Source organism: Hoplias malabaricus, chromosome 11 (genome assembly GCF_029633855.1).
Source record: "Hoplias malabaricus isolate fHopMal1 chromosome 11, fHopMal1.hap1, whole genome shotgun sequence".
Classification (NCBI taxonomy): Eukaryota; Metazoa; Chordata; class Actinopteri; order Characiformes; family Erythrinidae; genus Hoplias; species Hoplias malabaricus.
The window spans coordinates 41,426,785-41,449,336 of record NC_089810.1 but is presented as its reverse complement, the minus strand read 5'-3'; the positions used below and the strand labels follow the sequence as shown (position 1 = coordinate 41,449,336).

The 22,552-nt window shown below is 43.9% G+C and overlaps 1 protein-coding gene across 1 annotated transcript in view; it reads right to left on the bottom strand.

Annotated features, from left to right (window-relative positions):
• barx2 (BARX homeobox 2) overlaps positions 1-20,047 on the bottom strand; it is a 20,187-nt gene extending 140 nt beyond the window's left edge. The window contains exons 1-5 of the mRNA XM_066685481.1: positions 19,958-20,047; positions 19,320-19,921; positions 9,104-9,404; positions 4,093-4,177; positions 1-2,558 (exon numbers count right to left, since the gene is read on the bottom strand). The exon at positions 1-2,558 is cut by the window's left edge and continues 140 nt beyond it. Of these exons, the coding sequence (XP_066541578.1) occupies positions 2,247-2,558; positions 4,093-4,177; positions 9,104-9,404; positions 19,320-19,506 (885 nt within the window). The 5' untranslated portion in view covers positions 19,507-19,921; positions 19,958-20,047 and the 3' untranslated portion in view covers positions 1-2,246. The remainder of the gene's footprint in view (positions 2,559-4,092; positions 4,178-9,103; positions 9,405-19,319; positions 19,922-19,957) is intronic.
• Positions 20,048-22,552: the final 2,505 nt, after the last annotated feature.

The window sequence follows — 22,552 nt, the reverse complement described above, 5'->3', positions numbered from 1 at the left end:
TCACATCTCAACCCAAGTGTAATGTAGCGTGAGACCGTCTGACACTGGAAGTTTTGCCTAGAGCTCCCCGTCTCAGAGGAGACACCTTCCGTCGTCTCGACACTGCATTTGTCTTGTCACCTCAAGCTGAGTACGAGTGAAAAACCCTCACAGGAGACAAGCCACCTCCGAATGACCCCCGACCAACGTAAACCGATGTCTTCTTTATTATTAAATGGCATTAAATATTCAAAAACACACAAACACACTTTGGTTAGAAGGGAATAAAGAGACAATCCTCAGCAAACAGTCCTTTTTTTTCCAAAAATAAAACAAAGAAAATACATCAGTGGCTCTCCTGGAAATACTCAGCATGTGCAGCAGGCTTTGTGTCGTCCTTGTTTTATATCAAACAGCTTTCATATCAATATGCATTTTATGTACAAGTATATATTTCATATTTTTCAAACAATTTGCAAAATGAGAAAAAAATCCAGCTTTAAAAACACAACTCTTGGTAGAAATGAGCAGAAAGTTGGGCGCTTGTGTGGCGCGCAGATGCAGTCGCGATGGTGTGGGGTTGTAGTCTGTCAGTCAGTGGGTTGGAAGCGTGTGTTCTTCTGCCTCAGGCTCAGGCATCTCCCACAGATTTAGGTGTTTGGCAGTTTCCTACTTTTGCTGACACTTGCAGTGATTTATTCAGCTCTTTATGGCCCTTAAAAGTTTTAAAACTTTTTTAGTGTAAGTTTTTTTTAGCTGTAGTTGAACTAGTTTATTACTCCCTCCATTCTTTTTTATGTATGAGTTATTCATTTTTCCATACGATGACAGAAAGAAAGGCAAAGTCATATCTGTGGTGGACAATTTAAATCTTCCTCATCACATTAACAGTGTTTCAAACACGTAACTCAGGTCAAGGGCTGTTGAATGGGTTTGGGATTTACTTGATCCACGCGATGCAGAAAATGTAACCAATGTCTAAGACTGAACTTTGGCAGTTTGGAAAATTAGCTTTAAATCTATTCTTCAGAGAAAAATCAAAGCTGTATTGTTTTCCTAACTCTGAAAAATAAACAATGTGCACTTGGGCGGTTTGGTACAGTGCCTTTGAACAATATACGTCTATGGAACCAGACCCCAAAGCTGCTTTTAGGATCCATAATAGATTGCTGGTGTGGCTTTAGAATAACCTTGGACAGTCAGGAAAGAATGGCTGTAACTGCTTGGGACTATTTTACTAAGTCCTGTGGGTAGTGATGTGTTTCCTTGCAGTTTTGCAAGACTCTATTAAGCCCGTGACCCGTGGAAGAGCAGGGGAGGATATATATATATATATATAATACATTGGCATAACTCAGCCGCCCAGCACAGACGAATAAGGGGGAAACAAACCAAACCAAATCAACAAAGCCCCTGATCTACCGTGTGGACTGTGACCTTGTTATTATCCATTGACATCTGCATGAAGCCAAATACACACGTGATCATTACAGTTCCAAATATTCAGATACAGTCATGGGGAAGGCAGTCATGCACACAGAAGTAATGAAGTCAAACTCCAAGAAACGCTGCGAGAACAGAGCAGGCGTCTGAGCAGGACAATAGAGAGCCCGAGTGCTCGTTTGGAAAGTTTAAAAATAGCACAATTAATAGAGTAATAAGGAGTCTTAAAGAAAGCTCTTTTCTTCAAACGCATCCTTTGCCAAGCTTGCTTTCAGAAAGCCATATTTCCTCATGTAGAAAAATAAAGCCTAGTACAAGTGTACACCTGTGTTCAGTGCTTGGCAGTTAATGGGAAAGGCTTTTAAAACATGAGACAAAAAAGGCACTATTACCTCCGAGGGCATTTCAGCATTTCAGATATATGATCTTTGGCAGGGAACAAGACGCTGCAGTACACAGACGGGACCGTATTCAACCCAGGCAATAAACCAGGCTGCAATTATGACGACAGAGAGGAAATCGCTCAAGAAAGAAACATAAGCACTTACTGTTTGTCCGTTTTGGAACGTGCTGCACTAGTGTTTAAGGTAATGTGCAACCGCCTCTGTGATGCAATTTTGTCAAAGTGCATTTGGCCACTCTTAGCTGATCATAAAACACTGAACCCGGTCTCGGAAAGGCAGCGGAACCGTAGAGGCACGTAAAGCAATGTTACAGAGTGGCCTGGTCCACCTCGGTCCATTCTGCTTAAGGAGTCTTTGAGTCTTTGGTGATCAGAAGTGCTTTCAGTACACAGTCTTTGGCTGGTTGGATGCTACCTGCATTTAGCTTGTTGTCATAGTCTCTGATGCTAGCTGGCGTTCCTCTTCCAGATCCGAGGCCTCCAGAGGCTGGGGGCGCAGGCACTCGCTCGACCCGCTGCTCGTGCTAAGGTCTTGGGGTTGAGACTGGAAGGCTTCCCCCTGGATGTGGGCTTGGAACTGTGCTTGGGCTTGGGATTCAGAGCACACTCGTTCCTCCTCTGCCAGTTGAGCCATCCGCCGTTCTTCCGCCTCGATCTCCTCCGTGCTTGGGATGGAGTTTTTCTTGGGTCTGCCTTTGGGCTTAGTGGGAGCCTCGTGTCCTCCTTTCAGCACCTAGACGAAGACACAGCAGACAGTTATTGCACCATAAAAACATACATCACTGTGGACATACTTTGGCCTGAAATTGAGACTAGGGGGAGGTGATAGGAAGCACCAGGCTTGAATTTCTAATAACGAGCTCTGAGCTAATATCCCTCTGCTTCTACAAACCCAGACCCACCCACAGGTCTTTAGAAGTGAAGAGGTCAAACTAAGCGGTGATAAATGTAAACCAGGGTCAGAGGGCGGTGTGGTTATTACAGTGATTAAGGGAAGATGTGAGGCCCAGAGGGGCTGGGCGGTTGTGGTCATTAATCTCTGGGAAAAACAGGTTGCGGAGCTTTTGTTCTTGGGCCGGGGACTTGACCGCACTGACGCAGAGTTGTAGTGTCCCCTAATTCATCGCTCAAGTCTCTATGCGCACACTTACCACACACACATGCACACACACAGTCTCTTAAACACAGCCCCCTGAGGCCACAGCTTGCCTGACAATATATGTGATGTATAGGGAGCACTCTGGGGAGAGCAGGTTAAAAACTGTTTAATGGATTTTTAATGATATGCTTCAGAATCTCTGCTCCCACACTGCTACTGCAGCTCGGTGGTCTGTTTTATTGTGTAGTCAAAGGTACATATGATGATGCCCTACTGATGCACTGGTCTAGCGCACAGCTCTTTTATAAATTATTATCATTGTAATGTGTACAACAATATTCAGGTGCAGTTCTCTACAGTGCATAGAGCAACAAAGGAATAATAAAACTATAAATAATTCATGCAAAGCTCCTATTTTTAGGAGATTCTGTCGGCTGTAGATGTTGTTTTCCCGACAGAATGTAATAAAGGCGAGGGATAACGTACAAATACACAAACTAAAGCACAGAGAGCGAGAAATGTCTTCTCTGGAACCTGGTTTAAAAGATTGTCAAGTGTAGGATTGTCCAGGAGTTTATTCCAATTCCACACCAGAGGAGGCGCTGTGCTCAAGGAGCGTCAGAACCATTCCACACCAGTGACATTGTGGGCTGAAAGTCATATTGCTTTGCTGCATATTTTCCTGTGATAACACCATCTACAAACATCTTTATTATTTGTATATTGCCTAAATAAACGTTGTCGACTAAATTTAAGCACAACACTCCAACAATGAAAAAAATAAATAAATAAACCTCACTTCCTGTCATATCAGGGTATTGGGGGTACAAGGTCAGGGTTTGCATCCTTGAAATTGTGCTACAATTTATTATATATCTGTTTATTAGCCTACAATCTACATTGAGAAAGAGTAGATTCTGTACAGTTTCTGCATTGCTGCAGGCAGCATGCGTCAAAAATAGACCCAAAGCATATTGTTGCACTTCAAATGCTCTGTACTGGCACAGTGCTGCGCGAGGCCGGTGTGTGAGGGCTACACTGATTAATATAGCAGCTTATGCTGGGGCGTGTTTTCCTCCTCTGGTGTGAAATTAGCTTAAATCACATGGTTTGCCCGATGCATAGTGTCCCTACAGGGTGCCACATGGAAATTAGTTGAAGGACTTACCAGTTTCTTCCATTTCATGCGTCTGTTCTGGTACCAGGTCTTAACCTGGAGCTGAGTGAGTCCCAGAGACTGAGCCAAGTCCAACCTGTAGAAAATAAAACCACAGAATAAAGCAATGAACATGTAGATCTTCATCAAAGCCAACAACAGACTGAATATACACCGATCAGTCATGTCCATTCTTTCAACTCCACTGACCACTCAACTGTTCTTCAGTTATAGACGGTGGTCCATCTGTGGCTCTGCATACTTTGTCCCCCCCTTTCACCCTGTTCTTCAATGGTCATGACACCCAAAGAGCAGGCACTAACACAGTGTGTGTCGGTCGTCCTCTAGTCCTTCATCAGTGACACAGGACGCTGTCGGCTGGATGTTTTTGGTCGGTGGACTGTTCTCAGTCCAGACACTGAGGGGTTCAAAAACTCCAGCAGCACTGCTGTGTCTGATCCACTCTACACCAGCACAACACACACTAACACACCACCACCACGTCAGTGTCACTGCAGCGCTGAGAATGATCCACCACCACATCACACCTGCTCTGTGGGGGTCCTGATCGCTGAAGAACAGGGGGGAAAGGGGGTAAAAAGTATGCAGAACCACAGCTGGACTACAGTATGTCATTGTAGAACTACAGAGTGCTCCTGTGTGGTCAGTGGAGCTGAGAGAATGGACAGTGAGTGTACATACATTTGGACTTTTCTAGAATCTGTATTTTGCTCTTCATTTTGTCTTCGTTTGTACCCACACAGTGTGCAAATTTAAAGATGACCAATGGGTATGGTCCAGAATTGGAGTAAGGTGGTGTGTTGGAGGTTTTACATCTTCAGTAAATCTGCCTTGTTGGAGACGTGAGCTTTAGTGGCGTAATAACTTGGCACTGTGGAAGACACTGACACCAAAGTCACCTGTCGTCCTGAACATAAAAGCCAGTGGGTGTCCCTCTATGGTCCAGATGTCCATCTAATCACTGCATAATCAGCCGATCCGGCGTAACATATCAAAGGGGGGTTACATGTCTATGTCCTCCTTCCATCGGACCTCCCACTGAATCCTGTCACCAACGGGAATCCTATCGCTGCGGCTCCTAGAGGCGTCAGAGCATTTTTGGGACTCTTCGGCAGGCTTTTCCGTGGCGAATGTACTGATTGGTTTGTTGGAAATGTGATAGCCATGGCTGAGCATGTGAACGAGTATCAAACAACCAGGCACTCCAACGACCGGACGGAGATTCCCGCCACCTCTGCCTTCAAAGCGGCCCGAGAGGATTAGCCAGGCTCTGGATCATTCGGAGAAGTGCTTGGCCATTAGACGAGGGGGCGGCCCGCCTGGAAATGAGCAGATTATTGCTCTCTGTCATGTGCTTTATTTTGTTTCGCAGGCAGTCGCAGAGAAACCGCAGAGAAATCTTGGGTCCAGCTCTTAAATCTTAAAACTCATTTATACCGATTTCTCTGATGTAAAGGCTCTGCCTTGGCTGTGTACATTTGTGCTTTTAAGCAATCCCAGTGTCTACAGCGAACACTGTTTTTAGGGTTTGATTCCATGCTTAGGTCCCCACAATGTTCACAACGCCGTAGAAGTTCAAAATTCAAATGTAGATAAAACCTACTCCACTAATCTAACGTGAACTGTTCTTGTCGTATCAGATAGTATTCTTCCCACCAGGGATTCTTCCCACCAAGAGCATCCACACACAGCCTGGTCTGAGTGGACTTCCCCTAAACCTAAACCCATCCATAAGCCTAAACTTAAATGTGACGGTGAGCCTAATTCTAAACTCTTAGCTCTAAACCCTAACTCTAATGCAAAAACCTAACCCTAATTCGAATTCTAACCCCAGCCCTAAACTAACTTTAACTCTGAACATGACCATGAATCTAATTTTAAGCTTGTAACGTTTACAAACAGCAGCATTTGCATTTGTTTGTTTGTTTGTATATAGCTCTTGCAAGCAGTTTACAGCACTGTTTCTGTTGCTCTTCTTCAGGTACATCAAATTTTGCGTAAACAGCACCACCAGTGGAGCTCATTAAGCGATCATACTACTAAATATAACCAATCATAACGCAGAAATACTGGTGACATTGGGAGTGCTCTTATATGTAATATAAATTTCTAACAGTTGGAGAACTATTAGAGGCCCACACACCTGATCCAGAAATTCAGCCCATTAGGAACAAACCCTTCATGACCTGGATCAGCGATGCTGGGGGAAAACTAGCGATCTGGAACTGCGCTAACCTTCAGACGAATGGAATTTCCATCATGTGTTCTATTCCTGTGTCTGTTGATCATCAGCTCATCTCACACAAGACACAACACAGACACACAGCGCTTGAACCCTCCACCTCCACGTCTTTGGATTCTGTGTTGATGATAATGACGACAATTATAATCATCTCTGCCTCGTAAAAACTATTATGACAGAATTCTATAAATCATTATAGTGTGAATTGTAGCATGTTTTCATTAGGTTTATGAGGTTTGGATCGTCTGTCTGCGTGCTGCATGCTCGACTGTGGCCAAAAACATCAGACAGTGACAGAGAGTGAGAGAGCACAAACACACCTGCGGCACAGTGATCCCCTCATTCCTTGGCCTTTTCTGTAGAGAGGGATTTCCCCTGTTGATGTACTTCATTTCTGTGGGACTTTCATATACATTATTAAGACTAAGTAGCAGATGTGAGTGTGTATCTGACATGCCTGTGTTTGCTGGGACTGGGTGTGGAAAGAATGCTTCGTAAGTGTCATAAATATGTTCTAGGGATGATGTTAGTGGGTATTGCAACTTAGGGAGTGGAGCACAAGGGCATGGGGCACAGGGAAGTGACAATGACACAAGGCTGTGTGAAGAGTAGGCCCCAGTGAGCCCTAGCATCACTAGTGATCTCTGCACGTCCTTCCAGGGTTAACAGCGCTCTTCGCCGATGCCGGAGCTAACCACACATTTCTGGGGTCTAGGTCTGCAGTCTACAGTGCCCTCAGAGTTAGTTCATTCCTCAGAACATCTCTGTCCAAGAGCTGGAGATGGGTTCTCCTATATTAAAGACAAGGCGCTCTCTTTAGATGTGACAGTAGGTATAAACCTCATTATGTTTTTATGGATTTTGGCAAGTTGCAGCTTTAGCTCCTGGTGTTTTTCAGGGTCTTGGAGAGAAGATGCCACCTTTGAGCCATAAAAATCTGTTTATAAATGTTGTACTTGTCCACCCAACGTCTTTGTGGTTGTTGGGGGCCCAAGGCCATGACCCTAACACCATACGAAAGCACACAGAGGCCTACGGCATGTGAGATTTGCTCGTCATTATGGATGACCACTGACAGTTCCAGCGCCTTGCTTCAGGCAAAAGTGAGCGAATCTAACCAGGTCCAGGTTGTTTTCCATATCTGACACATTCCGAATCCATGTGCAGTTCCACAGACTCCAGCGTTGGACCACAATGGCACTACGTCCAGAACGGCCAAAACCTCAGAAACACGAAACCCTAAATCAAATGGAAAATGTGTTATGGCCGAGAAAGGACGAGCGGCAGGAGACGACCTAAGACACTTGGATTACCTCATCTCATTGTATAAAGCTCTAAAGCGGTTTTATATCCACCTGCATGTGTATTTAATGATTGGCAAGAAACCAGCGTAATACACTGCTGTTTGCTGTTGTTGGCACCCATCCTCCTCATCTTGAATGGGTTTAGTGTTTTCTTTTAGTGGCCTTTTCTACAATTCAAAAAGCGCAAGGTTAAAAATGTAACTCCTGTCTTGACTAGAACGCTGAAGTACGTCATTTTCTGGCTCGCGACTATCGACCAGAGTTGAGACGTTCCCAAAACATAAATCAAAATGTCAGGATGATAATCAGCGCAGTTCTGCGATCCAGTTCATGCTTACATTTACATGTCATTGGCGAGTGCTGTCTGCGGGAGGTTGCAGTAGAACTCTGTTTGACTGATAAAGAAGGATGAGTGGTGAACGGACTCAGCAAATGTCCTGATATTTTGCCAAAGTTTGGTGCTAATGGAAGGTGGCCAGTACGAGCTGCCAGTACAGTAGCATGCTTGCATAGACTTTTCTGTATTGTTCACTATCCTTCCTGAGTTGTAGAGGAAGGGTGTCTGAACAGAGCACAAGGTGTTTATTTGTGCTAACACACCCTCATCTGGAGTCCAATTCATTTCTGGCACATCCGTCTCAAATGTCTATCATCATTGGTAATTAGTTTCCGCACCGCCAAACCCTGGCAGGAACCCCAACCTGTTTATTCTGAAGTTGTAATTTGCCGTAAACGGAGATTGATTTACTTACCTGTTCTAACATCCTGCTTCTCTAAAACAACCTGTAGGTGACCCAGATTTCATAGTGAGTTTGTTCCTAACTGCTGCAGTAACAAGACGGTGGATTTCATTGCATTCTGCCACAATATCCCAAGTTCCAGATCAGACAAGATGGTGTTCTCAAGATGCTGTGCTCTTCCAGCTACAGAAGCAAGCTTGGAGCATGAAGGTCACTGGTTTGATCCTTTCAAAGATTGAAGGGACAGTGCTGCCTCCCCCTTCCGTGGTTGAATTACCTTTGAGCAAGGCACCTAAGCTCAGTGCTTCTACCTGGGCGCTGATATGGCTGCCTGCAGCTGTGGGTGTGTGTGTGCTCACTGCCAAGGATTGGTTAAATTCTGGGGCACAATTGAAATGCATGTTGCGCAGTGACACGTTTACAATTTTATGTTTCTCCAGAGAACAGCTGGGGTTTATACCCCTCTCGCCCACACTTTGACTGGTTAGACATTGTGGCTCATAATTTGTCAATGCTTTTACAAGCCATGTGTGCATCTGAACACCAGGTTAAACAAGCAATGCATTGTAATGCAACTGAACCTCGGACTGTGAGGAGAATGTGAATAGTGTGCTTGTATCTGAAAAGCACTGCCAAGTCACAGACCACAGAAATGGTGATGAAACAGCAATGAAGCGTTTTACACTGCATTCTAACAGCCTAAAAACGGTACTGACCGGTCAGGGGTGGACAGGTACTTCTGCTTCTGGAACTTCTTCTCCAGACCCATGAGCTGCAGCTCAGTGAAGATGGTGCGGCTACGGCGGGGCTTCTTCAGCCGGGGGGCGCCGTGTTCTGTATCCGACTCGCTGCTGATGCTGACTGGCGTCTCACTGTGCGGTGGATCTCCTGACAGGGCATGTAGGGGCAGATGGGCGACCCTGCTGGTGGGTGATGGCTGGGGCATGTGTGGCAGGGTGCTGGGAGGCTGGCGGGTGATGACGGAGAGCAGGGGGTAAGCCCTGAGAGATGAGGGTCCTGGGAAAACACATCAAGTATCAGAAAGTGTTACTGGACTTCATATCATTGTACTCTGTAGAGGAAAACAACTGAATTAAGACTTGACGGTAACAGTAGAGCTACCAGTACCTTTCTGGGCCTAGCTATGACAGTTAGAGTTGATTATTTTGTCTCAGACACATCCATCAGCCCTTGGGCAATACTTGAATGAGAGACCACCAATGAAAGCCTAAAGGGGGCGCCGTCCTTGTAATCTGTGTGAATACCAATGCCTAGGTGACCTGTCAGGGACACTGTACTAAATAAATGGCCTTGTAGATCCCAGGTCCTGACACTTTTAGCTTATACAAGTGTCAGGGCTGTTACTGGGATCATGTGGTAATTTTCAGTGTCATGATCACGTCACTTCCTCTCGTCTTCTCTCAACCTAAGAGCTGATGTTATGTTGAGCGTAATTGTGCCGATCGCGGGTCGAGGATGCTGCATGTTGTTGGTGTTTGAGGCGACTCCTTAATGTCCCAGAGAATAAAAAGCACTTTGGGGTTCTAGAAAAGCGCTGTAGATTAAACTGTAATTCACTCACTCATTCATTCATTCATTGTTGTATGGCATTTGCCTGAATTATGTCCATAACTCGACCTACTCTTATGATTTTACTACAAAAGCAGATATTGTATAGACTTGTTAGCAAATATCTCTGAGAATAAGTGTTTTATGCAGAATTAATGAGTATTTATAACGTGGTGTCCCCATTCTGACAAAACCAAACGATCCAGTGAGGTACTTAACCTGTGGTCAGGAAAACGACCTGGACTTGCGCTCCGAGGCCCATTCTGCTTAGCTGTTGTCTGGCTGGATTTAACGACAATTATGTGCACCCAAACTAAATCCTCTGTAATGGCCTGTCTCCTCTCGCCCAGCGCTGGACATGAGAGCGAACGGGACGTTTTTTGATGTAGGTGACTGAATTGTAGAACCGCTCCGGTGACGTAACTGGTGTTTTACACCAAAACCTTTGAACTGCTGGTAGATAATGATCCTCCCGTGATGCTCGCGTTCACACTCTGGATGCACCCTGGGTAATAAATCAGAGGGGTGAATGCTGGGTCTGTGGCCCTGAGAATGATCCCAAACTTAAATCTTTACCTATCTCTCTCGCCCGTGCTCTCTTTCCTTCGCTCTCAGACGGCATTAAGACGCCAGGCTCCATAAAACGTAGGCTGAGACTCAACCGCGCTAAGCTAAGGGAGACATAAAAATCAAAATAGATCTTTGGGATGCTTGGGATTTATTAGCACTTAAAAAAAAGAGTTGGAGAGAGAGAGAGAGAGAGAGAGAGTAACATTATCTCGACTCACGAGTTGATTTGAGCTGTTTCTCATTCTTTCATCGCGTAGAGATAAGCCCTAAAGGCCACGCATATTCGTTATAATCTGAAACGATTTTCAGTTTGAGGTCAGCAGGTGGTTTAGTGAAAAGATAATGTGTGTGTGTGTTCGAATGAAGCTGTGTTTTCTCTTTGTCGATGAATCATCTTGTATTTCCCTTTATTATCTATATCTTCCTGCATGATTTAAGTTATATCTCATCTCTTCTGCAGTCTTTCGTGTCCCATGTCTGTTCTGACTAAACATGTAAAGCACACTGTGGTCTCTGACTTGTGCACAGCAGGGTATGTACACACACACACACACACACAAACACACACACACAAATAAATGCCCAAGAGAATGATTACATCTCTGATGAAATGAGCTCATTGCTAATGTTCCGTGGCTTATGCTGCTTGTTGAGGCATGAAACTACTCTGTCTGTTCCTTCTAGCATACACACACACACACACACACCCTTACATATCCACTCATTCTGCATTCATGGTTGTTATGAATGCATCTTGTTAATGCTTGTTACTGTGGCAATATGTGATTGGTTGATTCCACTGTTCGTTTTTCACCGTGCCGCTTTAAGGCCTTCAGACCTACACAGTGGGAGAGGTAGCAAATCTACGGTATCACAACAAAACATGATGACTGTGTTATATAAGACACTAAAGATATATGTTATTGGGCCTAGCTTGTTTGTTAGAGAAAGAACAAAATTAAAAAGTGTGTGGAGCGTGGTATAAATTGCAAAGCTGTTTAAATTCTCCAAAGGAACACTTGGGGAAAAATATTATCTCTGCGACTCAGGGGTTAATGGATACTAGGGCAAACTTGTTGACCTTCTATGTAGCACCCCCTTGAGGCCAGTAAGACTGATTTGAGCCACCTGAGGAGCGGGAGGGACTGCTACTAGTTGACCATGTTTCATGACTCTAGGTCTTAAGGCACAAAAAGAATGAGAGTAATAAAATCCAGTATTTCAAGCCCTTCTTAATAAAACACTCTGTCCGACTGGAATATTCCTCTCCTCCGAGCTGGTTTCTAGAGCATAGCACAGCGTCCTTAAACAAACTTTCTAAAATTAGCAGCAGGAAAATTTTCCCCAGTTCCTCATTGCGATGTGCATCGCGTCCAGAACTGTTTCAGTGCCACTGCCTGTCAATCCGAGCTGTCATCATTATTTACAGCATGGGCACGACTCTGGATCACTGCACTGCTATGGAAATGGAGGGCAAACGTGACGGTTTCACGGGAATCTCACTTCCTCACTTTAACTGTGGGCTGCCAGCAGAGACATGTTCAGCATCAGTTAGTGCTAATGTTGCTAATAAATAAGGACTCAAAGGGGAATTCCAGCAGTTTTGTTTTGTTTTTTTAAAACTTCATTCACAGCAGGTGTGATGTGGTGGTGGATCATCCTCAGCGCTGCAGTGACACTGACGTGGTGGTGGTGTGTTAGTGTGTGTTGTGCTGGTGTAGAGTGGATCAGACACAGCAGTGCTGCTGGAGTTTTTAAACCCCTCAGTGTCTGGACCGAGAACAGTCCACCGACCAAAAACATCCAGCCGACAGCGTCCTGTGTCACTGATGAAGGACTAGAGGACGAGCGACACACACTGTGCAGCGACAGATGAGCTACTGTCTCTGACTCTACATCTACAAGGTGGACCAACGAGGGAGGAGCGTCTCACAGAGTGGACAGAGAGTGGACACAGGGTTTAAACACTCCAGCAGCACTGCTGTGTCTGATCCACTCTACACCAGCACAACACACACTCACACACCACCACCACGTCAGTGTCACTGCAGCGCTGAGAATGATCCACCACCACATCACACCTGCTCTGTGGGGGTAACAAAGAATGCAGAGCAAAAGATGGATTACAGTGTGTAACTGAAGAAATATAAAGGTTGTAGGTCAATGTTATGGCACACTTTGTACCGGCCAAAGTTGGAGCTGTGACTCTGGAGAACGCAGCTGCACACACTGCCGCTGGGGAGGGGGCTTACTGTAAGTACTGATTAGAAAGAGCAGTGTCCAAATGGGTCTGGACAAGAAGGTGGTGATTGAAGCCTGCAGTGTGTAGCGTCTTATGCAAAATCCCAGCTCCAGCACACAACAGAAAACATGCCTCGTCTGATCGGGCGCTTTTAGGCCGAGGGGAAATTTCTGAAACTGATTGTTGGCAGAACTATCGCTCCTAGGCCTTGATTGCTCCCGCTCGTATACCTGTCTGATTGGGATTCCAGGAGGATGATATCACTTGGCACTCAGCGTGCGCTCGAACTCTCGGTCGCACCGTGTGATGTTGAGGTTCGACAGAGTGCTGACAGCTGGGTGTTTGGGCTTTTTTTTCACTCATCAACTTTTGGAAGAAGACCTCACCTCGACCACATGAAGGCGAAGGCGGGTGAAAGCGGGGCGTTCGTCCCGAGCACATCCTTTGGTGACGAGCCAAATCCTTTCTGCAGTTTCACCCATGCGCCGTGCGGCTTATCTGATGAGAGCTATTTTAACCTTAGCCGCGTTCCCCTTATCGCAGCTTTAATGGCTGATTGAAAGAAGAGCAGTGAGGTGCAGTGAGAGCTGGAAAACATTTAGAGCAATACTCGTCAGGATCCGGTTACTTGTAAGTGTCATATAAGTGTTTAGACTTGAAACACAAGCCTGCGAATTTTCAGCGGTGCTCGTAAAAGCCTGCGAGCAAAAGGCTCGGCTTGTCAGCTGTCCCCGGCTCCTGTAAGAGAAAGTAGTGGGAAATTCCACCACATTTTTACAAATTTCTGCTTCATTTAGACGAGTGTTGGGGGTTGGTATGAAACACAACATTCTTGAGAAACTTGCTGTGAGTCCTCACTGTGGCAGTGATGGTAACCGGACGTCAGTAGGAATACACTCTCTGATGTGTGACATCAGCTGGTGTTTCATGACAGTTCTGAGTCATTATACTTTCTTTTAATTGTAGTGATCTCTCATTAACGGCGTTGGGGAAATGGTCCCCAAAGAAATGTCTTTGTTTCAGACCTGTCAAGAGGAACCCGGTTTCCACAATGTGAGTGTTTTATCCACCCTCCAGAAGCACCGGTGCATTGCCTTCTGTGGCTGGGATTGTGCTGTCTATCTGTCCAGTCTAATCAGAGTTTTCTACTTTCACAAGAGAGACACTAAACACCTCAGACGTCTGGTTCCTACCACCGCCACCACTCTGAGTGACGGTGCATTTCACAGCAGGGCACTCCCAAAGACTTCGCTTACATCGTAATGACTGCCTGGTGCCGAAGTAATGCAGAATTCTGCAAAACCGCTGGAATGCCCCTTCATCTCTCATCGCTGCGTAGTCAGGATCAGTAAAGCATTAGCGGCTGACGAAGCTCCTGCACGTATTTTAAGCCCTTCGCTGGTTCCCTCTTTCCTGTGGAAGCCCGGCTATTTGGCTGTTTTTCAGCACCCTGTCATGGGAGATTACACCACTGCTGATTTCTATCTCTCACCTCCTTCCAGAAAAGCCTCGGAAAGAGCCCTTTGCCCATGCTTTTCGCTGAGAGATGAGTCTATAAATGCAATCCCGTAACCTGCCATTACACCAGCCCTGTCTCTAAATGAGCCCTTCTGTGTTGTTTGTGTCGTACACAGTTCTTCCGTTTGATTTCACAGGCCCATTTTCCTCAGAAAGGAGGTCTTAACCAGGCTGATGTAAACGGGTTCTACCCGTGGGACAATGAAAGGACCGTGTTGATACAGTTAAGCGCACAATAAAAGAGAAACGGCGATGGTGCGGTGATTACGAGACGGCAATGCGGATGTGCTCGTGTGTTTGAGATCTCTTACGCCAGCGGTAGTCACAGAGCTTGAGTTTGAATACGTCTTGTGAATCACCCGCGTAACTTGGGCTTTCCCACAGTTGGACTAGGTCTAAACTTGGTCTTAGCCCACTGTACCCAAGAGAAACTCTTCCTCTTGAGTGTGGGCTTTTCTACCTTTCTCACAGTCTCCGTCATGGCCCTGTCTTAGTAGCCCATACTTAACTGTGCCTTTTGTGAACTGGCCTCAATAAACATCGCTTAGACCAAGTCTGCGTAGTTAAACTTAGTCATTAATCCCTTGCGATTGCAGCAGCTTTGCCTGTGGGTTTAGGCCACTCTTCAGTGACTGCAACACAAGGTCTTTCTAAAGTGGTTTTCTTCATGTCACAGTGGCCCCTCCTGGTCAGAAGCGGTAATGTCGGGGGCTGTTTAGCTGGAAGATGCCACGGCTCCAGCCCCAGAGGGAGCGTCCAGAAGCCAGTGTCCTCTCTGCGAGTGTCAGCCACTGTGCCAGCCACTTCTATATTCAGCATTACAAGCCATTGAAGTACTGGCATATAGAGTATCTCACACCAGCCCTGCTTTAAAAGAGACAGCGGGCACGGGGTTCTGATATTTGGACTGGATACTCAATCCCACCGCCCTGAGCTGCCAAACCCCCCCCCCCCACCACACACACACACACACACCAGTCCACACAGAGAAGAGGAAGTGTGTGTGTGTGTGTTCTGTGTGAATAACCTCTTGCCTGACATGAAAGCTTGCAGCAGGGCTATTTTTATTATTTCATCTCCTCCACCTATTCAAACGCTCCGGCTCCCATTTCACCATTTACACCGCAGGTAGAAAGAGCCAGGCTCAGCAGGGCAGGGAAGGGCAGGATCGGTGGAATAGTGTTCAATTAGGACCGAGCGACTCCTCGCTTTTAGAGCAAGATCATTATATCTGCCATTTTAATTCCACCCTGCGTTACTCACAGTGGCTCTAAGAAGGTTAAGGCTGGGGAATGTAAGCTAATGGAGCTCGGGAACTGGCTGTTTACTGCAGACCGAGTCTAAAACCCAGCTCACGTCCATAAACCGGGCATTCTGGGTTTCTCTGGAATAAACAAGGACTGGTGTTTACTTTATAGACAGTTTCATCTCATTAAAATCTCGCAAACTTCAACAATCACTGTCGGTTATATTCCACAAAGATGATCTGTGTGAAATGGCCATGTTCGTTGTTTTCAGCCGGTTGTAAATCTGTGTATTATTTATTCATAACTGTAACATTATAAATGATTTTCATATTCAGTGAATCCTATGAAACCATGGTGTCAAAGCCAACAGATGGATATTCAGCTTACACTCGTTTTAAATACGGTTCTTCACTGGTTTTGGTGCTTTTATATTTCACAAAGAAATTGATGGTTGAAGTCACCTAAGGTTCTTTACATTTCAATTTTAATGTTACATTTGATCGGAAAGAAATGTAATTTAGGAAATAAAAAGATCACCAAATCATTCTGGAAATATGTCTAAAAACTAAATTAAAAACTAATAAGAACTCGCCTCACAATGTAAATGATTCAGAGTAGAGTCCATTGAGGATATGTGCTGTTGGATCTGGTGCGATGTTCGTGAATCTGAACGCAGGGAGGAGATGGAATCCGTTTTAAATTTGGCTTCGTAAAGAAATCCTTAAAGATCCGTTTCTGAGAATCGCTTTTAAAGTGAATCACAGTCAGATGCTGGTCCCCATCAGGTCAAAGATGCCTCGAATATAAACATGTCATAACCGCTTATTAACCATTAGTAACAGCTTATAACAGATCGCGTGTGTAAGAAATGTATAATGGTGAAATATGTGAAGAACCGCAGTGCAGACGGATACTGGTTCACTTCCACTGATGTGTTCTAGCCGTTAATAATCATTTTAAAGTGATCTCATTAACCACTGATAGACTGCTATAAATAAAGTGACCACGGCTTTGTTTGTGATTTAAACTGCAGGCCTTTTTCTGACCGAGAAGACTAGCGCACAGCCTTTATTCGTACTTCAACGCTGCAAGCTGTGCCCTTGGTTCTTTCACCTGGGGTTATTCATTTCAATTTTAATTCTAAATTTCCGTGAAGCTGCTTTGTGACAGAATCAGGCTGTGAACAAAAAAGATGTACACACAAATTGGCCTTGACTAGAGGAGTATATACTGACTGCTGTTTCCCACGCTCTGCCAGAGTGGGGTACATTTCCACATTTAAAATTATTACAATCACGTTTCTTTAGTGGTACCCAGGACTCAAAGCAGTATATTCTCAGGTGAATTTTACAGAGCTGTAGGTGTTTAGCTGAGCTCTGCCTCACACAGCGGAAGATGAAAATGATGCCATCTGCTCTGACAGCGTGGCCTTGATTGACTCTTGGGGAACACACACGTGTGAAGCCAGTGAGATAATTCCATGCTAAAACCTGCGGATGAATCCCAGCTGCTGAGGAACTTAGGAACGTGGCGAACGAACCCCTGATGAAAGAATTACATTCTGTTCTGATGATGCTGCAACTTTGCCCTGGGAGCTGCGCCGGTAACAAGACTGGGCTCATGAACACGGCCACAATCGAATGTTTGCGGATGATTTGTTCTCTCACGATTGGCCGTGTAAGTCTTAAAAACACTCGCTCCTGCTGCCTAACCACATCCTGCACGCCTCACACACCTCCACCAGGTATGGTGCCACAAGAGAGCACCCTGTTCAAATGCTAAAGCCCCGGGGCAAGCACCAGCAGGCCTCATTTCAAAATACAAATGTAAATCATTACGGCGCTGAGTCAAATCAAAAGCCGAGAGAGAAAAGGAAAACAATGCGTGAGACACTCAGCGGTGGACGGAGGAGCCTGGAGCTACCCTTCGTCTTCGGGGGGAACATGACTTGAGTAAAAGTAGCTGAGTAAATAAGGAGAAGGGAATACAACTTTTAGTAGATGAATGTGTCACCGCTGTCCAATTAAAAACATGCTTCTCAAAAAACAGTGACTTTACTGGAGAAGAAATAACCTTCTTAAATTTCAGTGAAAGTCAGTGTAAAAGTATTTAATTCAGACTGAATTTGGAGCGTTTCTATTGGTCATTCACCATGTAATTAATTAAAGAACAGCTGCTGTGTTCAAATGATGCAGTAAACTAAACATCCACAAACACAGAGACACAGGGTTTTAACCGAACAGCGAGGACATCACAGTAGAATTAAGTTAGAAGTTGTTTTATATGAAACTCTCCATTAAATACGACTCAAGCCAATGAAACTCTACCTGACAGTGACATGAAGAGCACTGACAAATGAAGGGATGAATAATTAGATCAAATATCTGATCCCCAAATTCATAATTCACATTCTATTCAGTGCCCAGTTTCTATGAATCTATTACAACTTCAGAGAACACAGGGCAACACAGAGCTCTAATTTCTATTAAAGCCGTGCACTAACTTCGACTCCCTCTCCCAGAAAATACCCAGTGGCCTGTTTTAAAGCTTAGTGTGATGTAAAGACGTGAACACACACTGGATGTTACAGGAACAGCGCGATTCATTAGAATTAAACTTTTCAAAACACTGAGGAATTAAAGCAATGTCAAAATCAACAGCCCTTAAATTCGCTCATTATTTTTCTAATTCAAATGAATTCAAAATGAACTGGTAGTAGTTGCTTGATGGGGACTGAGGTCTCATCACCTCGGGTTTAACTGGCGATGACTGGGTTATACATTCCTCAAGCACTCCACAGACTTAGAGCTTTCAACTGGAGCAACACGACTGGCTACAGCTTCATCAACTTTAGCTTCAGCTCTTATATCTTCATACTATATTTAAATAAATGTTATTGTTGTTTCCCCCTTATTTTAAATTATTGTTTTCTGAGACACAGCCCTGGAGATGTTTCTTAATTTCATAAATATATTATTGTTTCTATTTCAAAGCTTAAAAAAGTTTACATAATAATAATAATAATAATAATAATAATAGCTAAAGCAGAATAAACCTATGAAATACACAACAGTTTGATAGTTGTCCCGACATTTAAACAAATGCAGTGAAGTTAGATTCAAAAATAACACTGTCCCAGAAAAATCTGTTCTCAATAAATATTTACAAAAGCTTTTTCTACTATTTTTAAATGCATTCGTTGTGACACTTTTTCCCTCGGTTTCACTTGCTTTACTTTATTTATTTGTTTGTTTGTTTATTTGCTTATTCATTTAATTGTGGGGCGGGGGTGTTGTTTTTATTTTCCTTTGTTTTTTTGTTTGTTTGTTTTATCTCAAAAAGAACCCAAACTAATCTTTAAAACTCTTCGCTTTTACAGTTTTTTTTAACAAATGAAGACATTGATTGTGACCTAATAGTTTCATCAGGAACTCAAACTCGGGCTGTTTCTCCGGAGCTGCACCTGTCGAACAGTGGCTTTATTGCACTGCTTTAATTAAAGGTTTTAACTACAGTTTTCGTCTTTAAAGCGCGTGCAGAAGGTGTTTACGGAGGGGTTATAAACGCGGTAATTTTGTATTCGGTGAATCCCCGGTCTATTGGCTCGAATTTGTAAACAACGCGTTAATGCTGTTGCCTCTCGATTTCCCAAACGAAATCAACACAAAACCGAGTTCATATCGTTTCTCTTCGCTGAGATCGTGCTGAGCTCTCGGCGCTGTCCGCGTGCAGAATAATGACAGCTGAATAAGTTGAGGTGTATAGCTTTTTAAGAAGGAGTCTCACCGGTGCAGGAGTGGAGCGGCTTGGGTCTCACCACCAGAGAAGGACACACCGAGTAGAGAGAGAGCTTCTCGAAGTAATCGCACGTCTCTTTCGACAGGATCTCGTCGATCATGAAGGTTTTGTAGCGCCGTCTTCCCGCGGCTAGCTGCCCGGGGTTGGAGCCTCGGAGCTCGGCTTGGCACTGCATGGCGCCTCGCTGCACTTACGGTCCTCTCCGCTCGGACTCTTTTCTCGCTTCTGTTCGCCTCCTAGCGCGCGGCTCTGTGTGGGTGTGTGGCCAAAGCCGTGTTCAGCGGGAGGTGGAGCTGCTTTACAGAGGCATGCTGATTGATATTTAGTTCCTCCAGGTTCGTGTAGCAGCTGCGCGCGGTGTCTACTGCTGAACGCACTTCCCTCAGAGCTGCACTGCTTCAGCGGGACTCTAAGCCTCTGGAGATGTTTCTCCACTCTCCGGACTCCCTCGGGTTAGAGGTCTGCACTTCTGTGACTTGTATTTTAATTCTGTTTCACTGCCTTTCACTGTTGGAAGTCCCTCCGTTACACTACCTCAAACTACCTCACACTACCTCACTTTGGCTTTCACTGAAGGTTCCTCACACTACCTCACTTTGGCTTTCACTGAAGGTTCCTCACACTACCTCACTGGCTTCTCTTCTGCCTTAAATTCGAGAGTCCCGCCACTACCTCACTTCATTCTCAGCGGGGGTTTTGGCTTAATTTACTGAAGTCCTTCTGCCTTTGTTTCACTATATTCTCCGAGTCCTGAACTCTGAGTCTCTCTCTCTATCTCTCTCTCTCACTCTCTCTTTATGTTTGAGCGCGTGCTGCCTGCTGCTTTATAAACCGCGCGCCTCCCTATACACCACACACTGCACGCCAATCATCTCTCTCTCTCTCTCTCTCTCTCTCTCCTTATCTATTTATCATCTCTCTCTCTCTCTCTCTCTCTCTCTCTCTCTCTGAGCCACCTGATAACTCACTTAACGAAATAAACACATGCAACGGTATAATGAGCATTGCGTTTGTAATATAATGGAATATGTGCTTAATAACAGCATAATAGATGCGCGACTATGTAACATATCCTCGCAGTCCAATTACAAACGTGTTTCTCCCAAAACAGTAACTTTACAGGAGACAGAAAAACCATACATTTCAGCGGAGGTCTGTGTAAGAAGATGTGATTCAGAGTGAATTTGGAGCGTTTCTATTGGTTCATTCTTCATTAAATATTCACACAGTGCGAAGGACGGCCGCTGGGTTCAGAGGATGCAGTAAATAAACCTCCACGGGGCCTTCATTGTACAATAAAGAGATAAAGCACGTGCAACTTCAAAAGTTACAGTAACGAGAGTCTCCCCGCCCTTTTTACAGCGTGGAGAATTAACCCCTGGAGTCAGTGGCGTTACTGTAATAAACATAGCCTTTAAATAAGGACTGGGATAAAGAGGTGTACTCTCTCTAACCTTCACCGCTCTGCTTTATTAAATACACAGAGATACGGTCTGAAAAGCTGTAATCATTTGGAAAAAGCGCTGTACAAATAAATTAGCTTTGATCTGATAAATGTATTAATTATTCAGTGATGTCGTCATCTTCTGTTTAAATAAAGTCCACTACTGAAAATATAAAATAACTATATATTTACACCTTAAAACAGCATTAAACATTAAACATCTACAATAACACACTGATCACCTTTATTATTTATTTTATCCTGTAATAGCATGTGTTATAAACACACCGCTGGCCGTTTATTAACCCAGTTATTGTTGTTATTGATGTACGTATTGAATTATTATTTAATTATTCATTGATTACTTTATGTATTTATTTATTTATTTATTTATTTATTTACGGATTTTCAGCTCTTCGTTGTTTATTTATAAATATATTCTTCCTTTTATTGTAGCTGTTGTTATTCTTATTAAATGAATCTAAATCGGATCGGAATCACGACCCCAGGAGCGTCACGACCCCGAGACACGACACCGCTCTGTTTTTATGTTTTAGGTCAAACGCGTTTTTCAGAATTTGTTGATGGTTTAATCAACGCGCTGTTTATAAAGGACACGTTTCAAATAAATAAAGAAATAAACGAACAAATGAATAAATAAATGAATAATGAATTAAAAAATCAGTTATTCCACAACATCTCATTTTTCAATCCTTATTTTTATAATTGTATTTAAATGACTGTTATTCCGCTGTAATGAGGGATGTTTATTTGTTTAAAGTCCTGCACAATCATGTTCTGTTTGACTATAATTTATTTAGTTATTATTTTTAAACTTAAGTATTTTCTTAAATTGCTGCTTAATTTAGCAGTAGCTCAGAAGCGTATTTTACCAAAACTAGAACACGACTGTCTTTATTCTTCGTAGTCAACATATTAACAGCAGACTGAAAATGGACAGATTCGTGCGATATAAATAAATTAAATAATAAAAAAATAAATATAAATAAATGTACAGCTGCGCACCCCAGTAAACAATTAGCCGTTGATTCAACGTTGAAATAACGTAATGACTGCCGTCTAATCAACGTTTACTTAAGGTTGAAAATGAAAGTTGAAAAGACGTCCAAACACAGACATTGAAAAGACGACTATTAGACGTATTTTGGACGTCCATTGACGTTATTAATTGGTCCCGAAATAAATTACTTGTATAAAACGCGTTTTGGACGTCCACTGACGTTATTGATTGGTCACCACTTAACTAACTTATTAAGATGGATTTTGGACGTCCATTGACGTTTAAAATATGTCCTTGACGGACAGACTACTTTTAGACCTACTTTGAACGTCCAGGGACCTTCCTTGTTTACTGGGACGTGCTGATAAATATTTCACGCGCTCAAAACTGTTATTTTTCTGCAGCCTTTGGAGCAGGACTTTGCTGAGTTTAACGCACGGGGGAAACGCACAAAAATATTCAAACTCAAACTTCTTCAGAGGCCACTTTTTATACATATTTTTCTTGAGCGAACAAAGCGTGTAATCGCGAATATAAACGTGTAGAGTGTCCTTTTACCTCAGAAAATCAGCTGAAGTTTTTCAGACGCGGGCGGAAAGGGGGGGGGGGGGGCAAATCTTACATTTACATTTACAGCATTTATCCGAGCTCTCTCCCAGAGCGACTCACACCACTGTCCTCACTGAGAGACTCAAACACAGCTGAGTCTGAGCGTGACTGTCTCACACTGAAAATGTGGACGCGGGAAATGCCCAG